At 37.5% G+C, this 13812-nt stretch overlaps 1 protein-coding gene across 1 annotated transcript in view; it reads left to right on the forward strand.

The window, feature by feature from the left end:
* The window catches only part of Spats2l (spermatogenesis associated, serine-rich 2-like), a 146130-nt gene that overhangs the window by 89505 nt on the left and 42813 nt on the right, over window positions 1–13812 (forward strand). The window contains exons 4-5 of the mRNA XM_013024516.1: window positions 806–855; window positions 3162–3408. Coding sequence (XP_012879970.1) covers window positions 806–855; window positions 3162–3408 — 297 coding nt within the window. The remainder of the gene's footprint in view (window positions 1–805; window positions 856–3161; window positions 3409–13812) is intronic.

Raw genomic sequence — 13812 nt, forward strand, 5'->3', positions numbered from 1 at the left:
AATGAACTCTGTTGATTTCAAAATGGATGCCTTGTAAAGACCAAATCATCTATCTCCATGGTGAAGAGAGAGAAACTAACATCACAGGCTCTGATTTCCTTATTCTCTTGTAGGCCTAGGTACATAAAGAGCAAGAGCAGAAAAAAAAGAAAGCTACGAGGCAGCCAGGAGCTGGTGGCTCACGCCTGTAATGCTAGCTACTTATGAGGCTGAGATCTGAGGATCGCGGTTCAAAGCCAGCCCGGGCAGGAAAGACCGTGAGACTCCTATCTCCAATAAGCCACTAGAAAAAAAACTGGAAGTGGCGCTGTGGCTCAAGTGGTAGAGTACCTGCCTTGAGCTGAAGAGCTGAGGGACAGTGCCCAGGCCCAGAGTTCAAGCCCCATGACCGACAAAAAAAAAAAAAAAAAAAAGCTACGAGGCACATGGTTAATGGAGTTTTGTTTCAAAGATTACGGTAGTATTATTCATCGATTGAACAGAGCGGTTTTAATTCTATGTATGGCAATGAAGCTATCAGAAAATTCTCATGGTATTGTTCCTTTCCCCTAAGACAATATAGTGATAAAATAAAAACAAGCTTCATGTACTAGGGCTTAATATTTTGATAAAATCATGTTTGTGCTGTGAATTAAATGAAAATCTGGGAAATAAGAAATGAACTGGCATTTTTATTAAGGCAGATCTATCAACACAATGAAAAAGTCTCCCCCCTAAAAAAATTGCTACCAAGATGAAAAAAGATGAATTTTGTGTAGTGTTTTATTATATGGATATTTATTGAAGATTATTTATCTTTATCTAGGCAGTGCAATTCAAGTTCTAAAAGAATGGAATATGACAGGAAAAAAGAAGGTAAGATTAATGTTGATCATACATTAATAACATGTTCAATCCAAACCTTCATAGCTGTTATCATTTTAAAGAAGCTGCCAATTTTATCCTTCTTTCAAATTCATTAATACGTACACCCAAAAAAACTTCCAAATTCATGTTTTTCTTACACTACCAGCCACTTTCATTCCTATACTCTTCTTTTCTACTCAGTATTTTTAACCGCCAGGTAAGTTGAAGAAGTGCCAGAATTGTGTTTCTTTGAAAGTATTCAGGGGAGCTCGGCCTGAGAATTCAAAACATTCAAGACATTAACTTGCCCAAACATATCCCACAGTACAAAGGAAAAAAATTAGAGCATTTTAAAGATAACTTGAAAAGCTCTGAATATATGTTCACATTTTTTAACGGAAATAAATCTGTCCAAGGCTGTTTTGAGATACTTTTCTGCTGAACTCTAAAGCTGATCTTTAATAAAAGAAGAACAAAATGCGTTAAAAGCAAAAGAGAGCATGGGATCTTCTTGAACACTGTCATGGTGCTCCCTGAGAGCAGAGAGGAGATTTTGCTCTGTCCCAGATAAATTACCCTGTCTGTTTTCTCCTCTAGTCATAAAGAGGCCTTGACTCCTGAGCATAAACACAGTGAGCCAGTACACACACCAGCAAATTCTGCTGGTCTTTTCAGCCATTGACCCACCCATCTCCACAGTAACATAAAAGCCCTGTGGTGTGGTCCTTCCAGAATATAAGATGCTGCTCCACACTTTCCCCACTGAAGAGGAAGATCACAGGCCTGTAGAGCAGGTTTCAAAAAAAAGTAGTATTATTTTGATACAACCCCAAGATTACTGAAACTATAGAATCTTCCTTTGCTCTTTTCCTTCTGGTATCACATAAAATAGGAAGCATTTTTCTTTTCCATGTTGTATGCCACCATCTCTGTCAATCTCTGCTTATCTTTAAATCATAGCTTCCCAGGTTTCTGCATGAGATGAAGATAATTTGCAAGTGATTGAAAGGCAGTATTTATCTTTACATGGAAAAATTTCAGATGTGTGGTTTGGGTTTTAATTTTCTCTGCTGTGAATAAAAAGGGAGACCTAAGTAATTACTCAGCCTCCCTCTTGGAGGTTCAGGAGGGCAATGATTCCCCTACCTGCATGCAGATGCTTGAAAACCAGAAGCCACTAGGGGGTCCATGAAAGAGTAGGTGCCCCTTTTTTCTGCACCTAAGGGTGCCTTACCAAGGCATGATTGAGGGTTCAAAGGAAAAGAAACAGTGGACAATAAAGTGAAAATAAGGAAACAGTTTCTTTTTCTTTCTTTCCTGAGGAAGAAGTTCAAAGCCAGGCTGCTGCTTAACTGGTACTCACAGATTCCATAGGTGCTCAGGTGTCTGTTGATTGGCTAAGGTTGGCAATACTTATGGTTATGAACATTGAATACCAATTAGATACAAAACCAAAGACCAGCAAGACATAATTAAAAGAAAAATGTTCTTCATTTCCTACATAGTGTTATATGTTTGCTACCAGGATGTTTTGAGGAAAGAAACAAAACACAGACATAGTGTGCTATTGGGGTCTAAAAAGTTTCCATTGCAGAAACCATAGGGTTGTGCTGTTTCAAAGTGAATAAAAGGAAGTCTTGTATTGCTGTTCAACTAATAGCCCAGAGATCCAGAAACCCAGCTGCACACTCCAGAACAGTTTGGCACGCCCTTATACCTATTGTCTGCTTCAACTTAAGGGCTGAGGTTAATCGTGGGTCCTGTTGATACCTGGGACTTTGGGAACAGGGGAGCAATTCCATCACCTTTCTGCTTGGTTAGTGCTTGTGTGGACTTTGAGGGCCTTCCTTCCCTGTCCTCATTTTGCCTGCCTACTTTTGCTCCTCAGGTGGTAGAAACTCCATGCCTACCTGGCCAGCCTCACCCATAACCACTTTAAGTGATGGAGCTATTTCCGAATAGTACCAATACTGAATCCAAGTTCTTTCAGGCTGTTAGCATTCACAAGATGTTAGTACATTACTGTATTATCACTCATACATTGGTCTCAAGTTGCTCACTGTCTCTGCTATTTAAGCCATTTCTTTCCGGTGTTCTTCATTCTAAAGGAAACTTTTTGTTTCCTTGTGAAGTAAAAGTTTAGGCAATGTACCATATACAGAAAATATCTAAGTTAATTTGAATTTTTAATAAAGATGTAAAGATTTTCTTAAAAGAGCCAGGAACAGCCAAAAAAACTTACTTTAGTGTTCAGATTCACCTTTCATTCAAGAATGTGAGCTGAGCATTATTTTCTCATTTGTTTCTCTTTGCAGAACAATAAAAGGAAAAGGAGCAAATCCAAGCAGCATCAAAACAACAAAGATGCTAAAGAAAAGGGAGAGAGGCCTGAGACGGGGCCCCTGCAGCAGCAGGCACCCCCAGTGCAGAATGGCCATATCAATGGCTGTGAGAAGGACAGTTCGTCCACTGACTCTGCCAATGAAAAACCAGGCCTTGCCCCTCGTGAAAGAAAGATCTCAATACTGGAGGAACCAACAAAGGCATTTCGTGGGGTCCCAGGTCAGTCATTCCTTCACTGCATGGAAGGAAGGCAGTGCAGATGGAGCTCACTGGGCTGAGGTTGTTGCTAGTGAAACCGTGGAAGTGAAAGGTGGCACTGATATGCTAGCTTCAGGATGTGGATCTACAGTGCAACGTGGCTGAGGAGAAGTACTCAGTCTGGCTCAGTGCCTGAGTCTCTGGATTCTTTTTCCCCCTAAAAGCCCCTCTGGTTGTAGTCCATATCAGGATATTCAGGTAAATAGGAAACATTAGTTTAAAGAGATTCATCATAGACACCCTTGCTGGTTTTTGCATGAAATAAAGGAAAGGCAATTGGTGACCAAAGGAAATATTATTATTTTCTTTTAGAAGGGGTCAACCAAATTATTTTAAGTCCTGCTGATTTTTTTAAGAGCCAGAATCATCAATCTTTAATAACTTACAGGCAAATGCTAAAAAATGGTTCATAATAACAGAGGGTACACATAGCTTATAAAAAAAGGGTAGTGGGGACTGCTGATTTTTATATAAAGTAATAGAACATCCAGGGTGTTAGAATCTGCACTGTTATTTGTGCTACAAGCCATACATTAATTAATCTAAAGAAAGCAGCTTCTTAATTATTGTTTGACCTTGGGTACATCATTTTATTGTCCCATTTCCTTTCCATGAAAGAAGAAAGCTCTTTTAGTCTGTTTTCTACTACTTCTATACTAGAATGCCACAAATAGTTAATTATAAACAACTGTTTATTTGGCTTGTGGTTCTAGAGGTGAGAAATCCAGGATTAGGGAAGAAGGGGGGAAATGAAGGAAAAGGAGGAAAGAGACCAAACTCTCCCCTCCATTTATAAATCATATGTTCATGCAGTAACAAAACTACCGCAGAGATATCAACTTCAACTCATCTGTAAGGGTGGTACCCTCAGGACCTAACCACCTCTTAAAGGTCTCACCTCTCAAAACTGTTGCACTGGGAATTAAGTTACCAGCATGTGGATTTTGGAAGACACGTTCAAACTATAGCACACACTGTACCAGAATCTGATAGATCAGTGGTTCTCAATTCTATTTGACCCACTGCTCCACTTTGATAACATCCTAAAATAAACTTTACATAAAATGTAACCTACTTGAAATAGACTTTAAATAAAACATATGAACTTCGGGAATAACTAAAACAGAAGTCCTTATAAAGTGACAAAATGGTTTAAGCCCTTAAAAGAAGTAAGACAGTACTCAACTGAATAGTATGAACACTGTTTCTTTATCTTTGATAGGTGAAGGAAGGATCAATAAGTATGTTTGTATGTGTGTGTACTTGGAATACAACTGTCACAAATGCAGAATGATGAAGGGTGTTGGGGGCTAGCTTTAACACAAGAATTGGTATGTGGTTGGTCACTGAAAAACTTTCAGTGAAGTTATAAACGCTATCATCCCTTAATTTACACAGAAGATGAGTCCTAGTCATCTGACCATATCCTGGATATCCACAGTGAAACTTTCTAGGCTAATACAACTTCTTTAGTAGTCATAATTGTCCAGGTAGACATAAGAAAGTTTAAGAAACAAGATAATACTTTGTTGTGCAGGACATTTCCTGTGATCGTAATTCATCGAACATCCTGCTCAACCGCATCTACAGTCATTTTGGTAAATGTTTAAAATGTTCCTTCAGTTTTTCAGAATGCCTCTCTGATTTTTTTATTCCCAAAACTCCTAGTTATAAAATCTTAAGAATACTGAATTGATGGTGTGTTTAAGAAACTCTTAATGTTCAGGGCCCTGAGCTAGCTGCCACAGGAACCTCTGAGGAACTGAGTGAATGAATCCCATTCTCATCTTGCAGAGAAAAGAGCAGGTACATTACTGAATTTAAAGTTCGGAAAACAGAGGTGTCATGTCCAAACTGAGCAATCCAGGAACATTTTGTGGTCTCAAGGATGGTAGAGATGACTTAGAGGATTCAGAAGCAATTTTGAGATGTGTACTCAGGACCCCTGGGTATTACACCAGTGATGTTGAGGCGACAGTGCAATCTTATGACCAGCTAAAGATGAATAAGGCACCATCCCTGTCTAGAAAGAGTACAGTCTGGCCCTTTAGACAGACACAAACCGAAAATTGCATGGTGATAGGTACCAGATGAGGGACACTGTGAGGAAGCATATATAATAATAACTGAAACACTGTACAATACACTTCTAAGTCACTCACAAAGCACTAATTTTCTTCCAAAAACACATTTCCTAACAACTCTAAAAATAGTCCCTGTAATACAGTCCTTCCTTAGTGACTACATGATCATTTCTTAAAACCAGACAGTAACAGCAAAGGTAACTTATTTTCATTTTTAATTCAGATCCTCCTCACACACAAAAAATTTAATTCATTTTGTACTATGCCTACAATTTTTAGAATGTCTTGATTTATTGTCAGGGCAGAAAAAAGAAATTAAGTAATCGAGCAGCAGATTCCCAACTTTACTTGTTATTGCTCTCCCATGAATTACTTTCAAAATCTAATTACTCAAGTTGCTGTTTTGATATCAATCATAAACTAAAAGCCTGGCCCATAAATTTGTTTATTTCCTTATAATTTATGCCTTCTTCCTAAAACAATTTCAGTAGCTCTATCAAGTAGATGACATTGGAGTTCACTTCACAGTGGAGAGCTGCTGTGAAAGTTAAATGCTGGCTAAGGGAGTTTTTATGTGAGGGGCTTTGGCAAACCCAAACATGAAACTTTCTAGGAAGAATTCTTTTTTTTTAATTTAATTTTATTACTATTATTAAGGTGTTGTACCGAGGGGTTGCCATTTCATAAGTCATATAATGAATACATTTCTTTTTTTTGGACAATATTACCCCTTATTTTACTTTCTTCTAGTTTCCAAACCCTCCCATCCCTGTCATGAGTTACATAGATTGCTTTCTACATAGTAGATACTGAATAGCATGATTTCAGTTTTTCATCCTTCAACCCTCCCTTTCTGAGCTTGCTTTTCTTCCCCAAAAGAAAAAAAAGCAAAACAAATACCACCACCACCAATAATAGTAATAGTAACACCAACAAAAATGCATGTTTCCATTTCCTAGATCTCATGTTGATAAAATTTAAATGCTCAGAAGTTATACCTTTGAGTTCCTCCTCTAAGGATAATCTCCTCCTTTAGTCTGACTGCATATGAACAGCTAGAGTCCTGTATAAGTTATGTCTGGTTATATTTTAGATCTAGCTTCCACATATGATAGAAAACATGCACTGTTTGTCTCTCTGAACTTGATTTACTTCACTTAGTATGATTTGTTTTAGGTCCATCCATTTCTCTGCAAATGACATAATCTTATTCTTTCTAATGGATGAGTAAAATTCCATTATCTATGTGTGCCGCATTTTATTGATCTACTCATCTATTGTAGAGCATCTAGGCTGTTCCCATAACTTGAATTTTGTGAATAGTGCAGCAATGAACATGGATGTGCAAATGTCTTTACTGTATCCTGACTTGTAATGTTCAGCATAAATATTCAAGAGTGGTATGGCTGTGTCATAGGAAAATTCTAACTTCTGTGTTTAGTTTTTTGAGAAACCTCCAAACCTCCTTCCAGAGTAGTTATACTAGTTTACATTCCCACCATCAGTGCAGTAGGGTTCCTTTACCCCCACTTTCCTGCCAGCATTTGTTGTTGTTTGAATTCTTGATGTCAGCCAATCTAACTGGGGTCAGATGGAATCTTAACCTTGTACAGTTAGGAAGAATTTTTTATTGCCCAAAGAACAACCCAGTATCCCTTTGGTTTTATAGTTTAACACAAAGTGATGGTTTGTTAATGTCCTCGGTTCATTACAAATCTTCGTGTTGAAGAATAAAGGATGTAATGGAAAGTTATTAGGTGTGTTTGGAAAAGGAAGAGAATTCCCTGAGTTAATCATTAACTTTATTATCAGCCCACATGTAATGATCGTAAACTTAAAAATGAGTTTATAACTAATTTAGGTTATACTTTCTAAAGATAATAAAGGTTCATCAGGAAGTTAAGGTCAAAACTGTGAGGTGACATTTAAATGCTTGTTCCATCTATCAAGAAATTTTGAAACCCTAGAAGACAAGTCACAAATGAGGGTTAGGGCTAAGATACTGCCTCCCATGTTGAGTAGAATGTTGGAAGTGAGGAATTTAAGCAACATTTTTAAATCCTGTCTCTTCACCTGCGAACTGAAGAAGCTGAACCTTCCAGGTTAAGAATCTATGGTATAATTCCTCCTCCTCTTCTTCATCTTCTTCAACATCATCATCATCTTTTTCTTCTTTGTCATCTTTCTCTCTTTTGTGTCAGTCTTGGGGCTTGAACTCAGGGCCTAGGTGCTGTCCCTGAGTTTTTCTGCTCAAGACTAGCACTCTACCATTTGAGCCACAGCTCCACTTCTGGCTTTTCTTGGTAGTTAATTGGAGGTAAGAGTCTCATGGACTTTCCTGACCAGGCAGGCTTTGAACCACAATCCTTAGATCTCAACCTGCTGAGTAGCTAGGATTACAGGTATGAACCATTAGAACCCAGCAGGATAACTCTTCTTCTTAACTCTCTGAGGTTGGCAAAATCCTGACTCAGGTCCAGGAACACAATGAAGAGTTACTACTACAATCATGAGCTCCCTAATTCAAAAGAAAAAAGTATAATTGAAAAGTTAGAGAAAATAATAACAAGGCTATATAATGATATTTTATACTTGAATTGGTTTACAGTATGATCCTAAAAAAAAATCTCCAGGCTACTAATTGTGGAGCATTCATCAAGCTCTTTCCAGTAATGAAACTGGCTCCATAAAGCCTGCCCTGAATTGCCCCACTGGGCAGGAGGCTGAAGGCACTTGCAATGTGTACTTTATCTTTTTATAACACCTTGACATTCAGGATCTCTTTTTAAACATCTTAAACAGAATCATTATTCTGGTAGGAGAAAAGTTAGCTTTAAGATATATGCAGGTGGCTCAGGGGTGTTAGTGTGACTTCCTACATGAAAAATAACCACCCCAAGCACCATCATTTCAGGCTGTAAATATAGCACTGTCAAGTGGGACAATGCTGTGTGTCAGCATACAGCTTAGAAGTTTCCAAGTATGTGTTAAGCCTGAAAGTGGTTTTTTTTTATATTTCAGAATTTTTAATAACAACTTCAATTAGATATTTTACATAATGTGATCAAAATCATCCTTTTTATATAAATTGTATTGTTTTCAAATACTGTGTCAGACAAAGTAGATCAAGACTTTATTCTTAACCAAAAAGTAGTGCCAGAGATGATATATTTCCCCTAGGGCTCCCATCTAGCTGTGCCTAACACGTCTTAGACTCTGATTTTCCCAGTCATTCCTTCTGTTCTATGTTTCATGAAGCTCAACATGCTAATATATATATATATATAGGTTCTTATCCCATTTAAACCAGAATAGGAACCAAATTCTCTATTGTCTCCTACTGGGCCCAGGGCTCACTGAATGGGAAAGGAACAGTATTGTAGGCTACCAACAGCTTTCCTGAGATAAACGATCAACTCCTCTGGTCAGCCTCAGAAGCTAGTCTTTATGTCCCCACAACATTCTGGGAAGTCAGGTCTTCCTTCCCAATTTCTTGTCTCAAATAAAAGGTTCTTGGCTGTGTTTTTTCTGACCTCCACAAACTGGACCTCATAGTCTTCCCTTTATTATAGATCATGAACAGTCCTTACCACTTGTCCTTTACATGGGAAATAACAGGTTTCTACCCAGAAATGCTCATTTTCACTATGAAGTAAACCAAATAGAGAGTAGAGGGTACTAATATTTTAGAATATTGGTTGCTTTTTCCTCATTGATGCTTTCTGAAACAACAACACCCTACCACTGTGTAGGCTATTTTTATCACTGTGAGCAGTGACGTCAGATGAGGTCATCAATGACGTAAGCATTGGACAAAGGCACATGTATGCTGAGATAGCCAGGCACTCAGTTATGTTAGGCAGAATAGCTGATGTTTCATTTAAACTTTATCACCTAGTCAGAGCCCTGATAATAAAAATGATTGGATTTTCGGGTGGGGGGGAATTCTTAAGTGAAGGTGTATGTTATTAATATAAATATATAGCTGACATTAAGTACTGTTATGTAAGCATATGTCTCCATGTTGTTTTAAAGCTTTGTTCATTATATTTACTCATCTTGAATTATTATTTTAGTCTCTACATTGTTGGCCTTAATTCTCATTTATAGATGTGTGTTGTTCAGCCCCAATCTCTGCTTTAAGTAATATTGTCTCTCAACTGTGCAGATAGTTTTAGGAGAGACCTTACATTATGTCCCCAACCACTCCGATCTCTGCTTCCCGGTACAATAAAACAGAAAGAGATCAAGGCACACATGGGATGTAGTGATCAGAAGATCTGGCCAGGTAACAACTCGCAGGGGCTTCTTTGTGAAGCCCCAAAGCCTTCTTTTTCTCCTTCACAACCACTTTTACAACTGTCCAGCAAAAGTACGAGACTGTTTATTTTGAACTGTTTATTTGACTGCCAATTTCCATTCACACTTTATAGTTGCATTCTAAAATGTACATTTCAGTTACTAGTGGACTTAATTAAAATAGAATAACCATCCATACAAATACCAAAAGGCTTTCCACAAAAAGCTTGAGTTTTAGCCAGCACCAGTGGCTTGTACATATAATCCTAGCTGCTTAAGAAGCTGAGATCCAGGGGATTGAGGTTCAAAGCCAGCCAAGATTTTTTTTAAGTTCTTGAGACTCCATCACCTAAATAACTAGCAAAAAGTCAGGCTGGATGCATGGATTAAGTGGTGGAGAATTGGCCAGGCAAGCAAACCAAGCAAACATGTAGCCCTGAGTATAACCTCCATAACAATAAAATAACTTATTATTGTTATAAAAGAAGATGAACTAAGATTTAAATAGTTATATCAAAATACAAGGATACTCCTATAATTGACTCCTATAATTCATTCAGAACACAAATATTTTTGCAGGGAAATAAAAGAGGGTACTTTCTTTGTTAACATACTTGTATGTGTCATTGACAGCTTAATCCATTGTTACCTTTTTACTATTACTTTAATATAAAATACTTATAAAGTCATTAAATTATATGAGATGTTGCAAGACAGTATAAACAAAGCTGAATGATTTATTGCCAGTCACAATGTCACCAGCTTTAATGCCCTCCGGGTCAACTCAAGTTTCATAGGATTTTGGATAAAATAATAAAGTCTATCTGTATTTGATAAATTATGAAAAGGCAGAAATGACATTATATCAGAGTGATCCTATCTGTTTGACTATTCCAAAATTTATTGGTTTCTCTGGATGATTGTTAATTGTCCTGTCATGCAGAGATGGAAGAATAATGAAACTTGCACGTCAATGGGAGTAGTAAATGCGGCGTTTTCTGGGGGCTTCCTCACAAGACCTTTGTTCTGAACCATCTCAGGAGAGTTTATGTTTATTGAATGTCACCATTTTTTCACTTTCCTCTCACTCATCAACCTTGTTTGTCTTGTCTTATAGACTCTCTCCAAAGAAAGTACTCTCACTAGGTCAGGTTTACCTAAGCCTCCGTGTTATTGAATCTAGCACATTTTTCCCTTCAGCAGTGTGCAACATTGTTGACCTCCTGTCATTAACCACATGTCTTTCTCTTTTGATTTCTGTGACTTGACACTCTCCTAGTTTTCCTCCATCTTCATGCTTTTTCTGTGTTTCCTTTAAGGATCATTTTTCTTTTCCTGGTCCATTGTTGAAGCTCATCAAGGTTTGGTTGGTCCAAAGCCCTGCATTATGTAAAGCTACCTCTCTCCTTAGATCATTTGAACCCTATCCTAGCTTATGTCATGTGGCTTACAAACTCATCTTCCCAGTGTAGGCTACTCCCCAAACTTCAGATTCTTGTTTGGTGTTTTACTTGGACATTTCAAAGCACTTCAACAGCACATTTAAAACTAATTCACAATCGAGTCTTGGTTCTCATTCTGAGATTTTTTTTTTAATCCAAATGCACTATATATCCAATTGTGCCAGCCAGAAATCCAGGCATCAATCATGATGGGGTCAATCGCGATGTCTCCCCTTATTCTTATCTCTCATTTCCACTCCACCACCACTAAGTCTGCTGATTTTCATTTCCATATTTTCCTAGCATCTGTCTTACTTCTATTTTCCTGTCAAAAGCCACCACGTTGTCTTGCCTACCCTGCTGTAGTTGTCCACATTCATTCTTTTCCGTTGTAGCTCCTTCTGACTCCTGTAATCGATTCAGAAAACAAGTATGAACTCTTAAAAGGCAAAAAGGCCTACCCTGCCCTGAACATCCAGCATAGTCTGTCCCTGTATCCAACTCTGCCCTCATTTTAGGTTGCTCTCTGTTGCGTTTAATAGTATAAGTATGGAATTTGTGTTATTGGACTTAAAGTTACCTTTTTCCTAATTGAGGAAATTTGGAATACTCGGTGATGTTTAAGAAAAAAAATCTTACTTTCCCGAAAAAAGTTTAAGAAAAAAATCTTACTGTCACTATTATACTTCAGAATTATTTTAATGCAAAATATATCATCGTTTTATAAAATAGCATGCAAACTCTGTGTGTGTGTGTGTGTGTGTGTGTGTGTGTGTGTGTGTGCATGCACGTGCACATATGCTGATCAGGGTTTGAACTCAGGGCTTGAGAGCTGTCCCTGCATTTCTTTTGCTTGAGGCTAGTGCTCTACCACTTGATCCACAGCTCCACTTTCAGTTTGTTTGGTAGCTTGGTGGACAAAAAAAGTCTCAAGGACTTTTTGCCCAGACTGGCTTTGAACCATGATCCTCCTGAGTAGCTAGGATTACAGGTATGAGCCACTGGAACCTGGCTGGCATATGAACATTTATATTCTGCTTTTTTGGGGGGAGGAGGGTCAAGCATGGGGCTTGAACTCGGAGCCTGAGTGCTGCCCCTGAGCTCTTCAGCTCAAGACTGAGTGATCTACCACTTGAGCCACAGCACCACTTCTGGTGTTCTGGTGGTTTATTGGATATAAGAGTCTCATGAACTTTCTTGCCCTCGCTGGCTTCCAACCATGAGCCTCAGAACTCAGCCTCTTGAGTTGCTAGGATTACAAGCATGAGCTACCAGCACCCAGTTATATTCTGCTTTTTACACTATCAGTGTTACCTCATATCATTAAGTGTTTTTGAAGAACATGCATTTATTGGTTATATTATTATCATCACATATTTTCTTTGTTTCTTTTAATTATTTTGAAACAGTTATCTCTGTAGATTGTTTGCTTTATAAACAACACTGTAATAGACACCGTCCATATATAAACGTTTATACACAACTATGACTATTTATAAACAACTGTAATTACTTTGTCTCATATTCTTAGAAGTAGAATTACTACTTTAAAGAGTAGAATTGTTTTTTTTCAATGTGGAGACCAAACTTAGGCCCTTATGTATACTAAAGCAAGTACTTTACAACAAGCCATACCCTCAGGCCTGAACACTTTTTATTTTAGTGTAAAGGTGATATATAGGGGTACAGTTACACAAGTAAGGTAATGAGTACATTTCTTTTCAAACATTACTACCCCCTCCCTTGTTTTTCTCCCACTTTCTCTCCCCCACAACCTACCAAGTTGTAAAGTTCATTTCCAACATAGTCTTGTGAGCATCGCTGTTGCATTGGTTCACCTTTTGTCATTTTCTCACTACTTTGTTATTCCCCTTCACTTCCCCAAGTCAAACACACATTTTTTTAACACACAGGGTACCAAGTTCATAAAACACTACTTTCCAAAACAGTTGTACTAATCTGATTATTTTAATTGTAAAAATAATTAATAAGGAGATGGATCATTTCTGCATTTCTTCTAAGTATTTAAGAACAGTAAGACTGACTACTTAATAACTATCAATTCTATTGTGATCAGTCATTATAACCACTACAGTATTGTTATGTTCATGTAAGTACTTTTAAACAATGGTAGCATACTTATAAATAATAGACATTAGGAATTTTAAGCTTAATTTTGTATCAAATTTGTGTTTTGTTTCTTTTTTATTATCTTTTAATTAGTTGTACAAAGGAATTGCCATTCAAGAAAAGATTTTATTAATACAATACACCTGGATCAGTTTTACCCCTTTCATCAGCCCCCATTATGCTTTATCAGTTTTTACAGGTAGAACTACTTGATAATACTTAGCTATCATTAGATGATATGCATTTGAAATCATATGTGTGCAGGAGACCATGAAACTATCTATTTAAAAAGCAGAGATTGACAGACTGACCTTAAAAAAAAGCAACTAATGTGATTATTGTGGTTAGTCTCAAAGATACTCTGAAACATAAAGATAGAAACCAATGGCATTTGAAATATAAAAACTGGT

Source organism: Dipodomys ordii, unplaced genomic scaffold (assembly GCF_000151885.1).
Source record: "Dipodomys ordii isolate 6190 unplaced genomic scaffold, Dord_2.0 Scaffold1, whole genome shotgun sequence".
Classification (NCBI taxonomy): domain Eukaryota; kingdom Metazoa; phylum Chordata; class Mammalia; order Rodentia; family Heteromyidae; genus Dipodomys; species Dipodomys ordii.